This window comes from Pelodiscus sinensis, chromosome 24 (genome assembly GCF_052426305.1).
Source record: "Pelodiscus sinensis isolate ZL-2025 chromosome 24, ASM5242630v1, whole genome shotgun sequence".
Taxonomy (NCBI): Eukaryota; Metazoa; Chordata; order Testudines; family Trionychidae; genus Pelodiscus; species Pelodiscus sinensis.
The window spans coordinates 8,791,163-8,805,477 of NC_143075.1; the positions used below are offsets into that span (position 1 = coordinate 8,791,163).

At 50.4% G+C, this 14,315-nt stretch overlaps 1 protein-coding gene across 1 annotated transcript in view; it reads right to left on the reverse strand.

Annotated features, from left to right (window-relative positions):
• Nucleotides 1–6,413: 6,413 nt before the first annotated feature.
• Nucleotides 6,414–14,315, reverse strand: part of LOC102462273 (ATPase family AAA domain containing 3A) — a 75,723-nt gene continuing 67,821 nt past the window's right edge. Inside the window, exon 16 of the mRNA XM_075906421.2 lies at nucleotides 6,414–11,439. Within this exon, the coding sequence (XP_075762536.1) occupies nucleotides 11,260–11,439 (180 nt within the window). The 3' untranslated portion in view covers nucleotides 6,414–11,259. The remainder of the gene's footprint in view (nucleotides 11,440–14,315) is intronic.

The following is a 14,315-nucleotide window of genomic DNA, read 5'->3' on the forward strand; positions in this document are numbered from 1 at the left end:
TTTTTTGTTCTAGAGAAGCAATATGCACATTTGAAGAAGGACATTAAACTACAATTTTAAGAAAAACAATTTTTTTTTTACTTATTTTATCATGTTTGTTATAAGTCTAAAACAGAATGGTGACCCTAAGAATCTATTTTTACTTTAGGCACAATATTTTGGCTGGTGCACCAATGGAAAGGTAAAAGTTCCTTCTCCTGTCCGAAAGGGTGGCTTGCAAAGTACAATGAGGCACATTACTTTGCATAACACTGCATTTAAGCTACATGGCTACATTTTTTTTGACCCCTCAAGAACAATTCTTGAGTGGGTCACAGTTTATATAATTATTTTAGAGCAATATACTGAGAAGCAATTTGGGCTTGTGGTTGTAATTTAAATTATTAAATAAAAAATATGGTATATAGAACATTCTATTAATTATTTAAATATGCAATATTAAAAAAATAATGATAGTATTAAAATAATTAAGAATGGCTGAAACATTAGAGACAGCATGCTTTTAGAAGTTGTAGACTAGCCAGTAAAATATTATGCCAGTTATAGGCTGTTATTTTTTTTAGAATTAGCAAATAATATATTTTATTAGCATGTAATATTTGAATATATTTATGTATATATTTGTGTTTCTTTTAAAAACTGGGTTATTTTTCTTTGTAAGTGATTTGTTAAATTATGCTAGTTTAGGTTAAGAGTAGCAGAAATTTTCTAAACTGTAAGTTATACTTATTTGTGTTTTAAAAATTGTTGGTAAATAGTAAGTCTGGTACTTAATATATAATATGACGACGTTTATTGATAATTGGCTAATTTTTAAAAATATTTTTTAGGCTGTAATATTCACATTTTGTTTTTTATACAGGACGCATTGTATTGTTTAATTTATTTTAAACATTTTTAATGATGTGTTTATGTTGCATGGTTTTGTGGTGACAGGCAAGGATAAGTATAGCCATTTTTGAGGGCTTTATTTTTTATATTTGAGTGTTTAATAATTGTTGGGTTTTTTTAGCTAATTGATTTATAATCCGGGATAATTAAAAAGATTTTATGGTTAATTTTTTGAGTGGGCTTATTTTTTATATTTTTGTTTTTCTAGATTGTTAGTGAACCATTTTAATACTGATGTTTTTGTTAATTAGGTTGAATTATATTAGAGACAAATTGTATTTATTTATATGTTGAATAATGACTTTTTATTGCAAAAGATGGGCCAATATTTTTAGATATTTAATATATTTTCTGTTTAAGAGATGCCAAGCTAAGAGTTTGCACTTTAGCACATTTTATAGCTAAGGCAGTTCATATAGTGTTTTTAAAGGCACCTTTAATTTTAATGTGTTAGTGATTTTAAAATTTAGCTTGTGTTTTTATATTATTTTATGATGATTATTGGATTATTAATAGGACTTATTTATGGCTAATTGATAGTAAGTGAACTATTCTAAAAATTTTAGTTAATAGGTGGAACTGAATTTGTAAATTTTTATAACTTAAGTTATTTGAACATTTAATATTTTCAGGAACTGATAAAGCTAATCGGGAGTTTTACTGTATGTACATAGAAATTGTGGTGATTAAGAAATTGTGGTGCTTTGTGCGGCTCCCTAGAAGTTTAGCTTCATGGCTACACAACCACGACTCGGAGGAAATTCAAACCCCACACTTTGCTGCTTGGAGCCTGGAGCCACAAGGCTGCTACTTAGGCCAGGTTTACACTGGAGGAGAAAGTCACCTTAAGTTACACAACTCCAGCTACGAGAACAGCACAGCTGGAATTGACATATCTTAAATTAAATTTCTGCAGTGATTCCACTGTGGGAAGTCAATGGGAGAAACTTTCCTGTTGACGTCCCTTACTCCTCAAAACCCCATGGAGTACTGGGGAGCATGGTCAGCAGTCAATTTAGTGGGTCTTTATTAGACCCACTAAATTGAACCCTGGAACATGGATCTGTGGAGCATGGATCTCCAGGTAAGCATAGACAAGGCCTGAGCCACAGGTCAAGTCAGCACAGTCAGCAACAGAGCAAGCAACCCATGGTAACATGCCTCAGGTCTCGGCATTAGAAGAGAACTACAGAAAGGAGTGGAAGGACCCTCAATAGGGCAGCTGCTCCCATCCCCTGCCCTGAGACAGGACTAAGTATAACCTAGAGTTTTGTGGGCAATAATTTTTGCAGTTTTTGCCACTTCACAAATTTTGGTCCATGGTTGCAGGCTGGCTCCACCCACCCCAGCAGGGATGGGGCCTCGAGTGTAAGAGGTGGGGCTTGGACTACAGAAAGTGTGTGTGTGTGTGTGTATGTTTGTGTGAGAGAGAAAGAGACACAAACTTTGTGAGATATTTTGTGACAGCGATTGTGTGGCACAGAGACAGGAGTGTATGTGACTGGCTATGGCACAGACAGGTGGGTCTGTGTGTGTGCTGGCTACGTTTCTGAGAGGTCATATGCACTATGCAAATTGTGTATCTTTTTCCGATTGACTTTCAAAAGAGGCTCTTTCGAAATGTGGCGGGTCTACATGACGCCAAATGTCGAAAGAAAGTGCTCTTTCGACACATCCCTTATTCCTTGTAGAACGAGGTTTTACAGGGATGGCGAAAGAGTACGTCTTTTTCAAAAAAAAATTTCAAAAAAGCAGATGCACTCCTTGGACACGGCATTGCTTTTCCGGGATACTCCCAGTATCCCCAAAGAGTAATGCAGTCTAGACATGGTCAAAGGGAAATTAGTCCTGCTCTGTGTTCCCCCATCACAGGCTTCAGACTGGAGCAGCTCTGCTGAGTGTCTCTGTCTCTCTGAGTCCTGCTCTGCACAGCTAGGAGGATCCTGGGAGGGGCTGGGCTGCAGGATGGAGCTGAACACAGGCTGCCAGATGTAAGTCTGCACCTCTGCTCATGAGCCGGATGGGCTGCAGAGAGATGCTTGGGGAGCTAGATCCAGCCCCCGGGCCTGAGCTTCCCCATCCCTGCTCTAGACCATCCCTGACAGGTGTTTGTCCAGCCGTAAACATTCTAAAACATTGATGGAGATTCTACCATGTCCCTAAGTAATTTGCTGTGGTGCTTAAGTCCCTGTACTGGTAGAAGCGTTTCCCAATGTCTAACCTGATCCCGCTGGTTGGTTGGGCAGTGGATGGTTCCGTCTCTTTAGTCCATGCAATCGCTGGCGCTTCTTCTGAGTTGGGTCATTCATTTTAATTGACAGTTGTAGAAGTAATTCTTCCATAAAAGCAAGACAAATCTTTTTGCATAATTCATCCTTAACACTCCCCCCGCACCCTGTAGCAAGTGGGAAGGCCCATGGTTTACATTAGAACAGTGCAAAAATTTTCCAGCAAAATATTTTTTAGAAAATTTTCACCAAAAAGAGTCCATTTTGTCAAAAAATTGGGGGATTTTCACAGAAAATTCCCAAACCTGCAAAATTTTCAATTCCTTTTTTAAAAGCCATTTCTTCTATTTTAAAACTGTCAAAAACCTGAAATATTTCAACAGAACATTTTGATGCAAACAAACCCATTTTTATTTTCGTTGTAATTGTTTTAGCAAGGGGAAGGGATGTCAGATTTCCTGAGCAGCTCAACTTCATACCCCCTGGAGGTGTCTTTCCCTAGAAAGCATATGATTTGGGATGGGCTGTAGTTAGAAGCAGGACACACGGCTCTCATTTCTCCACCCCGAGTGATGGATCTTTTATCCTGATGCATTATATTCAAAAGCAAACCACTAGCACGGGTGGCGGAAGGGAACAGATAGATGACCAAATTATAAATCTCTCTTGCAGATCTGATGCTATTATGCATGGAAAGAAGGTTCGGACGGCAACGGCGATGGTGGGGAGTGATTGATCGCTCACTGATCCATCTGGCCTCAGATTCGCTGTCGGATAGAACATATCGTTTTCACAAAGCACCATTAGCTCATAACTCACACTATTTCATGGATGGGAGATAACCTTTGCCAGGAAATGCCATCCCATCCCTGCCCAGAGCATTACAAATTGCCATCTCCCCAGGGGCATCGTTTAGTCACTGGATTGACAGCTAACTAAACTTAATTATGAAGCAGATTAAGGCCGGGGAAGTTGTCAGACTCTGCCTTTAAATCTGATGAGCTTGGAGGCTGGAAGCAGGCAGGCACCCCTTTTCCTCTTTGCATTGGGGGATGATTAACAACAATGGTGGCAGCAACTGGCACAGCGATTCAGCAAGCAGCAGGGCATGAAATCGCATCTCCTGGAGGCGGGGAGCCAAGCACATGGGCAAAAGGAGGAGGAATGCCTTCTAAAAGGCAGGCCCTACAGGGCCGGTGGGCACACGTTCAGGTTTTAATCTCCTTTGCTGCGGAGGTCAGTTTCAGCTTTTGGCTGGTGCAATCCAAGGGGATGCTCTGTGAAGTGGGGGGCAGAAGCGTAACACCCCCAAGGTGGAGCTCAAATCCTGAGCTGGTACCAATGATACTAGCCAGGCGGCGGGGGTGGGGTGAGGTCGGAGGGGTAGGTGGAAGAACCTTTCAGCTTTGCAAGCAGGAGGCCACTTCTGACTGTGGAAGGTTACATTCATCATGTGGCTAGACACAAAGAGCACGTCTACACGTACAGGGCTGCTGGGCCACCGCTGCAGCGCATCTGGGGACGGGAGAGCTCTCCCATCGGCACAAACCCGCCTCGAGTGGCGGTAGTTATGTGGGGACGCGCGCCTGCCAGCCCAGCACTGTGCACGCTGGTGCTTACGTCAGTGTCATTTGTCATTCGGGGACGGTGTTTTCACCCCCTGAACGGCCCACTATGCCGACATCAGCTGTCAGGTAGACTCAGTGGAGACACCGGATAAGTCTCATTATAAGCCGCTGTAATCCACTACCCCTTCTTTGCCCTACGACTGCAGGGGTCGTAATTGTCCATTTTGCCTTATATGGTCTCTTGCAACAAGTGTCAACTTCTTGTGCTTAACAATCCCACCTGGTACTTGACTGTGATGCTTTGAGCATCCTTCCCAGATGGAGCGCCAAGAAGTTCATCTCTCTCACCAACAGAAGTTGGCCCAGCAATTATTGCCCACCTTGTGTGTCTCATATCCTGGGACCAAGATGGCTACAGAAACACTGCAAAAGCTTTTTTTAGTTGGGATTTTTCTGGGTGAGGCTAAAAAGTCACCGAGCCACGGGCTACGTCAGGCTATTGATACTGTTTTTGATCTACCACCTAACCATGGCAGGGAGGGAGGGAAGTGGACAAGAGACCCAAGCGTGACGCTCCAGAGATCTCAGAAACCCAAGGCACAGTCACGAGCAGCTGGCTAACAAGGCCTGCAAAGCCCAGATGTGCACAGCTACAATGAAGTTAACTGCTGCATGTGGGGATGGCGCAGGTGAGGTTTGGAGCTAGGAATGTTGCAGAGCTGTGCAGGGTGCAGCCCCAGAGAAGACAGAATTCCTGTGCTTCAGTGTAAGCCACATGGATCTGAACACGTACCACCCACAGGCCTGGTTACAGCAGGGGACGGGGAGGCAGGACTGAGGGGTTCTCTTTCCAGTCTGGGAATAAAAAAATAGTACTATGTAGCACTTTAAAGACTAACAAGATGGTTATTGGTTTATTAGAGATGATATCATTAGCTCAGACATTCACCTCCACCCCCATCCTTCTTCTGTTCTGAAATTTGATTTGTCTTTTTCATATGTGTTCATTTTTTTTTATTGTATCCTTTGGTATATATGGTCATGCCAATTTTTTTCCACTATTTGATCAGAGGAAGTGGGTCTGGCCCACGAAAGCTCATCACCTAATAAACCATCTTGTTAGTCTTTAAAGTGCTACATAGTCCTGTTTTTTGTTTCAGCAAGACCAGACTAACACGGCTCCATTTCTATCACAGTCTGGGAATACACCTTCACTGCAGGGAAGCAGCAGTATTACACCCCCACCACCACCACATCCAGATATCAGTCTCAATGTAAAATCTAGCAGAGGTGAACCTGTTTTCACCCCAGATAGCTAGTCAAGGTCAACCCCAGGTGGGCGGTATGAAGTTGACATAAGCTTTCTACATGGAGGTAAAAGCCGCCAGCGCCCGGTCTCCATTAGGCCTTTACCTCAAGAGCGCTGGGTGCAAGCAATGCACCCACCCGTGTAGTGGAAACCAACCCACTGGTACTCCTGGGTTCAGTGCCTGGTGGAAGCCACCTCGCTTTACTGGGTGCAAAGCGATTTCAGAGGGAGAAAAAAAATGACTTCATTAGCGAAGGGCAAAGAATCGCTGATCCCCCCCCCCCCATAAAAAGAAACAAAAGGTTACTACCATCAGCCTCTCTTCGGTTTCGCTGGCGAGCCGCCCGTCCCCACCCCCCACATGCACACAACCAGGTGCAGGGTCCCGCAGAAGGCAGAGAGCCACTGACTACAGAGTCAAATTTCACATTGTTTTATTAGAACAAAAACCATTGGCTCTATCTTGACAGACGTTTGCCCCGCCCCTTTCCTGCTCTTCTCAGATGCTCCATTTCCAGTTCAATTATTTGGGCAATTTACAAAAATAATGATCACAAGACCTAAAAGTTAGACACGGAGCCTGGAGTCCCACTTAACTCCCCAGACCGCCCACAGAGAAGCCACTGGAGCCCAGTGGCTGTAGCACATGGCAGGAAATACAGTTAGTGAGGGCACTAATGGAGACCGCTGCTTACGCCCCAGAGACACTGCAGCGATTCAAGTAGCAACCGGCTGCTTTCCAGGGCATGGAACCTTTGTCACTCAGGTGGAAATTCTGTGCAGCAGAACCCCAGGGGAAAGCTACGGACGCCTCCAATTAATAGCAGTCACTTAAAGGCCGTTTCTAAGTCCACTCATTTGGCAGCAAAGAACTAATAATTGGGGCAAAGCCTCACCTAAACTGGCTGTCAGCACCAGCGAGCAGCTGGGCCTGGGATGCCACCAGTCCTCCAAATCCACTCCCCCCAATCTAACTGCTTTTAACTGGGCTCCACCTCTCCCTGCAAAATGACCAGTTGGGGTGGGGGCGGGGGGAATGTAACCGTCACCAGTTTTGGCTCCACTAGGAAGTAACAGAGGGTGGCCAGTGGGGGGAGCCGCATGGAACACACGGTTTCACGCAGTTACGTGGCGCGCTCTATTTATTGGTGTCAGCGGAAAACAAGAAAGGCTAGAAAGGGATGAACGGACGGAGAGCACGGTAGGAAGCACAGCACTTCTAGGAACCACGGGCTCCATCTCTGCCATAGCAGGCCAAGCGGTGAACTACCCAGCTGTGCCCCAGCCCTTCCCTCTCTCAGCCTATGGAAGAAAAATGTGATGAGGAAAAACTAGAGTGGGAAGAGACTAGTGAGCTGGTGCTGCCCGAATACATCCACAGCTTGTAGGGACTGAGCAGTCCCCGTGCGGAAAGAGAACGATGGGCCGTGTTTGTTTCTAGGGATGCCAAAGGAAGTGGGCTCCGTTGACAAGGGAAAAGGCGGATCCCCCCCCCCATGCTGCCAGGGCTGTAACACCTGAAAGGCACGCAGTGGCTGTTCACATTGTTAAAGGGTCAAAGGTTAAGACAACGGTGCTGAGGCAGAGTGGGATCCAGACTAGGGATATGAAGGAGTCGTTGACTAGTTGATTAACCGATAAGCCTGGACTTATTGGTTAATCTAGTCGACCACTCACACTCCCCCCTTGCTGCATTAAAAGACAGCTCTCCTCAGCACCGGCTCCGTGGCGCTGTCTGCCGCTCCCCGCACGGCTGCCACTACTGTAGGGGAGGGGGAAAGGGGAGGCTGACGGGAAACAGCCTCAGCCTGTGCTGAACCCTGGCTCACCACGGGCAAAGGCTGCTTTGCAGGCGCGGCCGCGTCCGTGGTGGGTCCCACCTCACTGTGGTCAGGGGCTACTGCCACCCTGCGCTGCTGCCTCTGTATCCGCGAGAGGAGCTTCCCTCACGTACCGGCTCGGAGAGAGAGGCAGCAGCAGCGCAGGGTGGCAGGGGGCTCCCCAGAGTGGGGCCGGAGTGCGCTGGCTGCCAGCCCTGCCCCAAGGACGATCGACTAATGGCTAAGAATTCAGGCGGTTAGCCGACTATTCAGTTAACCGACAGCTAATAACACCCCTTGGGGCCTTTCCGCAAGGGAGGCAGGTCACAGCTGGTGCATTCCCCATCAGTAGATCTCAAAGCACTCTCCAAAGCAGGGTGAGGACCATTCCCTGCACCACTCCCATTGCACAGTCAGGGAGGCCAGAGACAGGAAGTCTGATTTTCGGAGAAGCCGAGCATGCCCAGTGAGAGCTGCACGACTTCCGACCGCCGGGACCCCCGGGCATGTGGAATTTGCCTGTGATCTCAGCAGGGCAGGTGGAGAGCCTGGACTAGCACCTACATCACCCCACACCCAGCCTCACGTGCAGCCCAGCAGCCCCGACTCAGACACACTGCGGGGGGGGGGGGGTAGTAAGGGTAGGGGTAGGAATGTCGAGTAACAAGATGCCACAGTCAGTATTCCCCGTCTGACCTCTGGTATCAGCTCTACCCCTTGGGCAGCTCAGTCTCTACTCTGCCCTCCCTACACCCTGAGCTTGGCCCTGCAGGGCACCTTGGGACCACCCCTGCCAACCTCAACCGCAGGGCATGTAATAAAACCGGCCCCTTGCCAAGGCAAAAGGAGCTGCCCCCTTCTTGGGTAATTACACCGGTCGCAGGGCTAGCGCTGCACGAGGGAGAGGCCTTCAGCTTCCCTGGCGCCCAAAACTGACAAAGCCACGTCCCCACCGGTGTTTGGCCCCATGATCAAAGCGCCAGGACCCTGCCGGAGATGCAGGAGAGGACACTTTGTAAGCACACACAGCACAACACAGTCCGGCACCTACTCCTCCCTCCCCCCTGCCCCAGCCGCCATCACCTCCCTTCCCAAGGCAGCAATGAGACCGGACGGACGGCGCTTGCCCACTTCATTCTCAGCCTGAAATGTGTCAGCTGTTCCAGCAGGGGCACCCCTTTAAGGGGGACAAAGCCCATTGGCCAGAGGAGCATGGGGCGCGCAGGCCCTATGCTCCCCTGGCCAGAGCTGTGTGAACTCCCTCACTCCTCGGCACAAAGCAGCACCTGCCCGCTAGCCCACAGCACCGGCAGCCTTGCAACAGGCAACTTGTGTCCCAGAGGACTTGCTGGGCAGCTGCTGGGGGAGCAGCGGGGAAGCTGCCTGCAGAAGCACTGACAGGCACCTCCCGGGAGAGACGCTGCCAGGCCAGCTGGCTCTCTGCCCGGACCTTAGCAAGAGGAGCCACGTACTGCTGCACGGGACCCTGCAGCTGCACCGGCCTCCCACAAACAGCCGTGCCTGAAGCTGGGCTTTTCCCAGGCAGACAGTCTCTCACGCCAGACCTGGGATCTAGGGTCTCGGGGCAGCTGTCGCGAGTGCGAGGATGGCTCAAGCCGAGAGGATCTGCAGCCACGAAGGCTGGTGCCTTCATGTTGCCATGAGCTGCCTGTTTCAAGTCCCCACGAGGCCAGTCTCGGCGGCGTCAGCCCAGTCGCCTCATCCCTGCCACTCACACGTATTTCTCATGCCCGCAGCGAGAGGGACCGGCGGAGCGCTGTCTGGTCCTCAGCAAGGCGCTCCAGGGCACAGGAGGCGTCAGGCCAACACTGCCGTGCGATGCCAGCATGGAGGGGAACCTGGAGTTCAAACCCAGGTCAGCTCCAAACCAGAGGCTGTGTCTGGCCAGCCTGCCCTCTCACTCCCAATCAGGGAGCTTGGCTCCCTGGCCCCGTCACAGGCATGCTTGTCAAATGGCAGCCTGGCAACTCCCATTGCTGCCCACGCCATGAAAAGGCACGAGAGCTGCCATGGCATACGTGTACCTAGTGAACAGCACTGGGACGGGGCCAGAGGGCAGACATCCCCAGAGCACGGAGAGCAACCAGGCCAGCTAACCCCCATGCCTGGAGAGCAAGCCAGGCCTGGAAGGTGGGCTGCTGTAGGGTACAAGTTCTGTCTAATCCTTTGCCAGTGGAGCTGGTGCTTTTTATGCCCCGGCCACCTGTCTGCTAGGACCCACTGACTCCGAGAGTCCTCTGTGGACAGAATCATGTGGAAGCAAAATCCATATATAAGCCTTTACTGCTCCCTGACCGGCCAGGGTAGCAAGAGGCTGGATGGGCACCGCAAACCTGGCATCTCCTGGGACACGTCCTGTGCAACACGAACGTAGCCCCGGTCGCGGGGAAACAGTCAACCCTATAGCATGAGGATTCTGGCCGAGGCAGAAGGCTGGGGCTGCTCCACTCGCTGGAAACCACAAGCCAGCAATGCTCTGGGACAGGCAGCAGCCCCGCAGCTGTGTCCAGCCACCAGCGGCGAGACACCTGGCCTGGAGCCCAGGCAGAACGGGAGGGAAGCCACCAGCATCAGTGACTTCTCCCTTCCCTGGTGGAGAGCCGGGGCTTCCCTCACACTGAGCACAAGTAACGGGGGAAGCCCCCAAGGAGGGATTCATTTTCCCTGCAAACATCACAGCCCCTGCGGAGGCCTGTCTGTTACCCCACCCAGCCCAGCAGGGCAGGCAGCAAAACCGCAGCACTCTCAGCTGCGGGCGTTTCTCCCAGAGACAGGGCCCAAGCACCAGCAGGAGCCTGCTTGGACCTGTCCCAGCCTCACCCCACGCAGCCAGGGGGCCAGGAGAGGATGGGGAGTCTGGGGGCATTCGCAGCAGAGGATGCTGGGGCAAGACCTGGAGGTGGCAGGGATGTCAAATCCTGTTTAATCAGGGAACAGGTTAAATGTAACTGATTAAGCAGGACTCCATGGGGAGGGGGCCACTCAGTAGCCTCTCACCCTCCTGCCAGGGTGATGCTTCCTGTGTAACCAGTAACCCATTCACATCCCTAGAAGGTGGTGAGTGAATGAAACACCCCCCCGCCCTCAGCAGGCATGGCTAGTGCCAGGCATCCTCATAGCCTGGCTGCTGGCTGGCACAAGGGGTCTAGTGGCACCCAGAGGGGGCTGACTTGGATGCTCTCTGGGGACAAGCCAGAGGCTAGCTGCGAGGTAGGAGGCTCCTTCAGTGGGGCAGCTTCACTCTGCTTTAAAAGACATTTATTTCCGGTGCTCCCTAAAAGTATAAAATTGAGAGGGCAGGGCAGGGCCGGGGCAGCTCCTGCCTCTGCTCGGCTGGCACCGTTGGGCACCCATCTCCATCACATGATTCCACCAACCCGGCCGGCCAACACGTGCGCCCGGCTGAGCCCAGGGGCAGCATCTCAGACGGCTGGCCCCACGGGGAGAGGCATCCGGCGGCTCTTGCCCGCCTCCTGGCTCGCTTCCTTGCCCTCGGTCTTCAGCCACTCCATCTTCTGCTGGTGCTGCTGCACGGCATCCGTCACACGGGCGTCGATCATGGCCTCGGTGAGGATGCCGTCCGAGGACGCATAGGCGGCAGCCTATCGGGGGAAGAGAAGGCCAATGGGTTAGGAATGGAAGGCCCTTGGCGGCACTGGGGTGACCTCCTCCTGCCCCCCGGAGCCACGCAAGAGCTGCCAGAGCGTCTGTTCCCTGGGTTCCTGAGCCCCCTGGCACAGGGCCTTGTCTATCTTGCTAGCCAGTAGGGCAAACCAGCTGAGCTGCTCTCAGCGTGAGTACCTGGAAGCACAGTAAGATTCCCAAGGGCTAAAAGCATGTTTATCTGCCTGCACCCGGGGGCAGAAATCAAAGAAAATCCACCCCAGGGACTAGGCTGGGCTGATTTCAATTTTTTTCCACCTTAGACAGATCAGAGGCAGCCTCCCTGGTCTCAGCCCTCACCCAAAGGGCTGGCATCTCTTGCACAGAGATCTTCCTGCCTGTCTGGCAGGGGTTTGAGTGAAATCACGGTTAACATACATCCCAGCCCCCTCTCTGCCTCCAGCATTGGAGCAGCCGACTTCAAAAAAAATCGCTTTATAATGGCTCAGGTTTCACTTGCTTCACACTGGTGATGCTGTAACCCCAATGGCTCTCCAGTTACGCACAGAATCTCCCTGAAAAACGGAGTCTAGACCAAAGCCCCGATCTTCTAGAGAAGCAATCACGAAGCGCAACCTGACCTGAGCTTTGTGGTGGTAAAAGGAAAAACTCTTCCAGGGCTTCTCTCCGCATCCCAGAGCGGCAGGGAACGAGACAGACACTATTTCACTCGCAGATGCCTCCCTTCGCTTTTAAAAAAGGTGCTTCCACCTGGGAATCACTGCCATGGACAAACAATCTAAAAGCGCTGGGCCGCGGAGAGGGGAAGCCCGCTGAACGCGCACACGTGCACACCCCTTTGATTTAGATATTGGCATAGAAAGTACGCTTAAGTTTGCAGATGATACGAAGCTGGGAGGGGTTGCGACTGCTCTGGAGAATAGGGTCATAATTCAAAATGATCGGGACAAATTGGAGAAATGGTCTGAGGTAAACAGGATGAAGTCTATTAAAGTGCTCCACTTAGGAAGGAACAATCAGTTTCACACATACAGAATGGGAAGCGACCGTCTAGGAAGGAGTACTGCAGAAAGGGATCTAGGGGTTATAGTGGACCACAAGCTGAATGAGTCAAGAGTGTGATGCTGTAGCAAAAAAAGCAAACATGACTCTGGGACGCATTAACAGGAGTGTTGAGAGCAAGACACGAGAAGTCATTCTTCCGCTCTACTCTGCGCTGGTTAAGCCTCAGTTGGAGTATTGTGTCCAGTTCTGGGCACTGCATTTCAAGAAAGATGTGGAGAAATTGGAGAGTGTCCAGAGAAGAGTAACAAGAATGATGAAAGGTCTAGAGAACATGACCTATGAAGGAAGGATGAAAGAAGTGGGCATGTTTAGTTTGGAAAAGAAGATTGAGGGGGGACATGATAGCAGTTTTCAGGTATCTAAAAGGGTGTCATAAGGAGGAGGGAGAAAACTTGTTTATCTTGGCCTCTGAGGATAGAACAAGCAGCAACGGGCTTAAACTACAGCAAGGGAGGTTTAGGTTGGACATTAGGAAAAAGTTCCTACCTATCAGGGTGGTTAAACACTGGAATAAATTGCCCAGGGAGGTTGTGGAATCCCCATCTCTGGAGATATTTAAGAGCAGGTTAGATAAATGTCTGTCAGGGATGGTCTAGACAGTATTTGGTCCTGCCATGGGGGCAGGGGACTGGACTCGATGACCTCTCAAGGTCCCTTCCAGTCCTAGTATTCTATGATTCTACGATTCTAAAATGCTACAGCTGCAAAAACCTAAGACCCATAAAAGAATTTAAGCCTGATTATAAACCCACATTGCTCTCCCCACCCAGGGTGGGACAGAGGGCTCCAGATGGCTTGTGCCTCAGAATTGAGAGGCTTAAGGCATCCCAAGGCAATGGCCACCCCTCGTCTCCTGCTAATGAAAGGTGCTAGACCAGGGAGGGCAACAAAAATGAAGGCAGTTTGCCAGGGTTAGCTCCTGGCAGGTCACTGGTGCAGGACACCACTTTCTGCAGCTCTCATTGGCCGGGAACAGCGAGCTGTGGACAATGGGAGCTGCGAGCAGGTAAATACACCAGTGGTGGCCCAGCAGGGGTGCACCCTGGCAAACAGCATCCAGCCTGCCGGCGGGTATTTCCCAATACTGAGCTAGACAGACCGCCCTAGAGACTGCCAACTTGTGCGCCCACAGATCAGGTGCAGCGTGGTAAGGCAAGCCCCCCGCCTGGCTATTGTGCTCTCAGTGCCGAGCAGAGAACCTCAGGTGGGAGCTGCCTGATGGGACGTCAGGGGGAGACGCTCCCCTTGAGTGGGCAAGTTCCAGGCAAATTGTTTTTTGAGTGTGAAGAGAGCACTGCCAGAGCCATCAGCAGCTACACAAGGGTTGCAGGCTGCTGGTGGCAGGCGCTGGAGCAGCTGCTGGTGTATTCAAGATGGGATCACCTCCTAGTGCTTTTAAAACCCTTCCTCCTTGAAAAGAAAGGAGTGAAAGAAACAGGAGTGGAAGTCACGGGGCGGAAGAAAGAGCTGAAGGAGCAAATGGAGTTCAAGAGGAGAGGAGAGATTCTAGCCCCTCATCCAGACAAAGGACTGACTAAAGGTTAGTGCAGTGAACTGGAAGCTCAGGTCCCCCGGGTGCCCTTAGTAGCTCTATCACCGACTCACTATGCGGACTAGGCAAATTGCCGCCTCTTTGTACCTCAGTGTTCCCATCTGTAAAATGGGGTAAGTCCATGTGCCTGATGCGGCCTTCTGGAGATCAATGCTTCTGTGGCACTGATGGCATTCCACTAGCGCTAAGCCTTACTGCAGCCTTTCAGAAGAGCCAACAGAGGGGTCAGCCAATGTT